Below are 5,044 nucleotides of genomic sequence, written 5' to 3'. Positions count from 1 at the left end.
GGGGGGGGGGTGGATACGGCTCGGCTATCCCGAAAAAAAAGCAGTGACATAGCAATTCTAGGAAATACAAGAAAATAATATGTAATACACAGCCAAATGCATTGAAATACGACTGACATTGTCTTCGTGGAAAAAATCAAGTCGATACGTAATAGTGTCGAAAGAATTTTGTAAAATCACAGTTAGAAATCGTAAGGAAAATTTTCCCACAAAAAAAACACTTTAAATTATTTTTCACAATGTCATTACAGGCAGCCCTTACCGGTGCACAGCCCCGGCCGGTCGGGCCAGCCCTTCCTCCGCAGGCCCAGCTTGGCGCCTACGGCAGCCGCGGCGCCGGCCGCGCAGCGCCGCGAGCAGCAGCAGCAGCACGCCTGCAGCGTCTTCTTGAAGGCGGCGCGGAACTCGCGGTTGAAGTAGGCGTAGATGAGCGGGTTGAGCGCCGAGTTGAAGTAGCCGATCCAGAAGACGATGGCCACAACGATGGGCGGGCACGTACACACATGGGCGCCGCACAGCGCCGTGATGATGTACCTGCAAACAAAGAATTAGTTGTTTTACTAGTTGTTTGTTTTAAATACTATAACGGAAAGTTACGAGCCAGAAAACAAAGTCAAATTTTTCGTTCAAACGACGGAAATTTAAAAAAACAAAAAAACAAAACGAGAGTTTTGCCAAATTAAACAAATTTGGTATGAGCTGGACACAATTTTTCTTCGTTTCAACGAAAATTCGATTTTCCACAAAGAACAGTTGTCTGGGAGTATCCAGAGGAGGCAGAAAGTCGGTCCCTTTCCCTGCACCCCCACGCTCCTCTCTCTCTCTCTCTCTCTCTGTGTCCCACACGCACACTCACCCCTCCACTGTCACTTTAACCCCAGGCCCCACCCCTACCCCGTCGCGTCCCCAGCCCCCACAACGCCCCCGCCCACCGTAGTCTTAAATTGATGTTGTACAGGACAGGTAACGCCGGTGGCGTTCCAGCCGGTGAGCGTCCCGGGGCGTGGCGTGGCGGGGCGTGGGCAGAACGCCGTGCACCACATCGTTGCCGGGCCCCGGCGACGGCCCCCAAGAGAAACACAACAATAAACGGGATGGCTGGCCGGACGCTGCGACAGCCTGGCGACAGCGGCGTGACCGGCAGCTCAGCGCCCCGGGCAGGGGACGCTCGGTCACCCATTCGGTCATCCACTCGGTCATCCCCGCGCGCGGCGAGTACCCCGCCTAGAAACCATTCTGTGTGTTCTTTTTCTCTTCGGTCTGTGGAGCAGAAAAGTGAGATGTTCTTCCGGCATCGGGCTCGTTACTGCAGCCGCCCGATGTGGTCCGGGAGTAAGGGGGCCCCGGGGAGGGTAGGAGTAGGGGGCGCCTGGGGCTAGCAGACCGCGCCCCCGCCGCGGTGGACCGCAACGATGGTGCTGGGACGTGCTCTCTCTCTCTTTCTCTCTACCGTGTCTCCCTCCTCCCCCTCTACCTCTCTTTTCTCTGCGGAGCAGCAGCAGCGGTAGGACGAGCCGAAATTCTCCCCCGTGTCACACGGCTGGCGGGCCGGTGGCGGGCGAAGGCGTGCGGTATGGCCTCTCTCTCTCCTCTGGGGCGCGTGGTATTCCGGCTGCTCTCCGGCAGGGCCTGCTTCCCTCCTCCGGTCCACGGCGGCGGCGGCGGGGTCGCCGGCGCGCGCGGAGGCTAGAGGTCTACAACGCCATGTCCAATAATGAAATTCTCCCCTCCCCCCCTCTCCGACTCTGTTTTAATAGCGCAAATTGGTGCGCGCGGTGCGAGCGGGCCCGGGTGCCTCGCCCCGCACCGTCGAGCCGGCCGCTGCTGCTGCTGCTGCTGCTGCTGCTGCTGCATTCTCATTTCATCGCTTCCGCTCATCAGTTCTGGAAGACTCGGACGATAATTGCGAAATACCGGCAGCCGGCGGCAGGCAGGTGAGAGAGAGAGAGAGAGAACGGGAGAGCGCTGAGAGGCTGGGAGCGGCACGATGAACGCTGGCCGCCGCTATCCTGTGTAGCGTGCGGGCTCAAAGCTTTAGATGACCACCTGATCCCGAACTGTTACTGCTGTACTGCCAGGGCGGCGGGCCCAAATCGTTTGTTTCCCGTTCTTCTTGCCCGTTCCTCTTCACTGGGCGGACCCTCATTGTCTCTCCCGACCCCTCTCGACGCCCCCCCCCCTCTGCCTGCGCTCTCTGATCCCTTCAAACCTCGCCCCTTCTACGGGTCGCAATCGAAAAGGAGAGGCAATGGGGGGACGGAGGGAGGGAAGGGAGGGATAGGAGGGAGGGAGACCGAGCCAGGGAGGGACCTGAGCTGAATAGCCCGTGCGTATGGGCCTGGCCAGGTCTGCACGGGTAGCCCAAGGAAGCCTTTCGAGAGGACCGAGCAAGCCCCTTCCCTTCCCTCCTCGCGTCCCCATATCCTTTCCACTCATCACCATTCATTGTAGTGCAGTGTCGTGTAGGGGCCTTCTCGGGGCCTCCGGGGAGCCTCCGGGGAGGGGAGCAGCCAGCATGCTCGTCCCGAGGTGTGGGGAGGAGTGGAGGGGAGAGAAGGACACAGGCCAAGAGGTACCACCAGGGCCGCCGGGGCCGTGGCGGCAGGCCGAGGGTGCCTCTCTCCGGCCTGCTGCCCCCTCCAGGGCGGTGACGAGGGCCCTTGACGGCGCCTCGCGGCCCCGCCCGCCAGGGCACGGGCGCGCCGCCCAAGGGTAGGCCCTCTCCGCCCCTCTCCGCCCCGCCCCGCCCCGTCACGAGGTCCTTAGCAGTCTTCCTCCTCCACCACCCTGCCGGCAGGACGGCAGGACAGGGTCGTAGCCGCTGAGTGCGCGCGGACAGGGCTGTGTCTTCGCCGGAGCAGACTGCCAGGCCGGCCGGGACTCTCTGCCTGCCGCCCGCAGCCGGCGAAATCCCGGAAATGAATGATGTCATCCTGAGCTTGATGAACTGGTGGGCCAGTCCCCCCCCCCCTCTCTCTCTCTCTCTCTCTCTCTCTCTCTCTCTCTCTCTCTCTCTCTCTCTCTCTCTCTCTCTCTTCTCTCTCCCTCTCCCTCTGACTCTCTCTCTCCCTCTGACTCTCTCTCGGCCTCTCTCTCTCTCTCTGGGTCCGGGACTGGACATGTCGGCCTCCTCGCAGTTAATAGGGGTGTCGTCAGTCGTCGTCCCAGTGGTCCCCAGGGGGGAGCGCGCGCGCGGGGCAATCGACACCGCCGCAGGGCTCGACGACGCCCCGTAAGCCGGGCCGGGGCGCTTATTGTCACGTGTCAGTTCTCCTCTGGGCGCGCCGCTGCCGCTGGAACACCCTCTGCCGCCCACCCCGCCACCGCAAGGGGAGGGGGGAGCACCCTCATCCCCGGGAGGAGGATGTGTGTGTCCGGCCGGGGCCTCCGACTTGTCAGGGGCGCGCGCGGTAAGTTAATGGGATGGGGGCCCGCTCCGCCCACGCCCCTCCCCCCTCCCCAACCCTTGCCCCCCCTCTCTCTCTCTCCCCCGCTTCGCTTTCCGCGTCGAGTCACCTTGGCTCTATCCAGCACGCCCTCCCTCCCCGCCGCCCACCCTACCCTATATCCCACACTGTTCGTGCATAGCGCTCTCATCGCCTCTCGCGCCCGGCCGGCCTAACCCGCCCTTTAGAAATATGTAACAATAAGAAAGCAAAATAAAAAAAATAAAAAATAAAAAAAATACACTGGTGTGTGTTTCTCAAACCCAAACCTCCTTCTTAAAGTCTTTCCAAAAAGTACGCCCGCTTTTCTCCGGATTGCAGGGGCCCGGCTGCCAGGCGCCTGTGGAGCTCAGGGTAGGCCACCCACAGGACATGGGTGCTCTGCACGCAAGATTTTGCCTACCTACCAGGCGCTATGAGAGCTTGCATTGGCTGAAACTGAGTAAATGGCGGACGTTCTTCCTGGGTGATCCCTTATTAGAGGCCGCGTCCTCGCACGTCCTCGTTGTCCCACACACCAGGCCGAATAGTCACGCCCACCATCCACATCCACCATCTATCCCTCCATGCCAACATGCACCTCTCTATCCCTTTTCATACAACGCCCGTCCCTTTGCTCCACCAATCTCTCTCTCTCTCCCTCTCTTTCGCTCTTCCCCTCTCGTGGACGTCAACCACCACCACCTTCACCACCGCGCCCTTGTCGGCGACCCCTCCCCCATCCCAGAGGAGCGAGCCGCCCGGGCCGCCGCCGTCCTCGGCCTCGGGGCCGCCCTACCCGGGCCGCCGCCACCGCCGTGCGCCACTCGGCTGATTGCGGCGCGTGGCTCTCAGGAGGAGCAGAGGTGATCGGGTGGGCGGGGCGGGGCGGGGCGAGCTGACACGCGCGGTACGGGACGGGGTGAAACGAGGGGGCGAGGCTTTGGCGTGTGAGCGTGCGTGTACGTGTGCGCGCGTGTTTGTAAGGAAGGGGAAGGGGGATCGAGTTGAGTGAATAAGCATCATATCCCTGCGTTGAAGTCTCACCAGAAGATTTTTTAGCAGATGATACTTCCAGTATCACTGCTTGTACAACACCTACTTAAACTAATATTAAGCAAATATTAAGCATTTTTAACCACATATTAAGCTTTTAGAGGGAGAGAGGGGGGGATAGGGGGATCAGTGGTCCCAAAAAAGTGGTTCTTCTCCGCCCACCTGTTGCACTACCTAGTGTCAGCAAAATTATTTGCTGTGTCAGCAAAATTATTTGCTGTATCAGCAAAATTATTTGTTGTGTCAGCAAAATTATTTGCTCAGTCAGAAAAATCGTTTGCTTTGCCACGAAAAGTATTTGCTATGTCAGCAAATTTATTTGCTGTGTCAGCAAAATTATTTGTTGTGTCAGCAAAATTATTTGCTTTGCCGTCAGCAAAATTATTTGTTGTGTCAGCAAAATTATTTGCTGTGTCAGCAAAATTATTTGCTGTGTCAGCACAATTATTTGTTGACAGCAAAATTATATCGTAAGACGTAACGTAAGACGTAACGTAAGACGTAACGTAAGACGTAACGTAAGACGTAACGTAAGACGTAACGTAAGACGTAACGTAAGACGT

General features: G+C 58.7%; 1 protein-coding gene across 1 annotated transcript in view; it reads right to left on the bottom strand.

The window, feature by feature from the left end:
• Nucleotides 1-10: 10 nt before the first annotated feature.
• LOC113205203 (octopamine receptor beta-1R-like) overlaps nucleotides 11-5,044 on the bottom strand; it is an 8,047-nt gene continuing 3,013 nt past the window's right edge. The window contains exon 3 of the mRNA XM_052274431.1: nucleotides 11-534. Within this exon, the coding sequence (XP_052130391.1) occupies nucleotides 246-534 (289 nt within the window). The 3' untranslated portion in view covers nucleotides 11-245. The remainder of the gene's footprint in view (nucleotides 535-5,044) is intronic.

This window comes from Frankliniella occidentalis, unplaced genomic scaffold (assembly GCF_000697945.3).
Source record: "Frankliniella occidentalis isolate FOCC.00 unplaced genomic scaffold, Focc_3.1 Scaffold393, whole genome shotgun sequence".
Lineage (NCBI taxonomy): Eukaryota > Metazoa > Arthropoda > Insecta > Thysanoptera > Thripidae > Frankliniella > Frankliniella occidentalis.
This window is presented reverse-complemented; position numbering and strand designations above follow the sequence as displayed.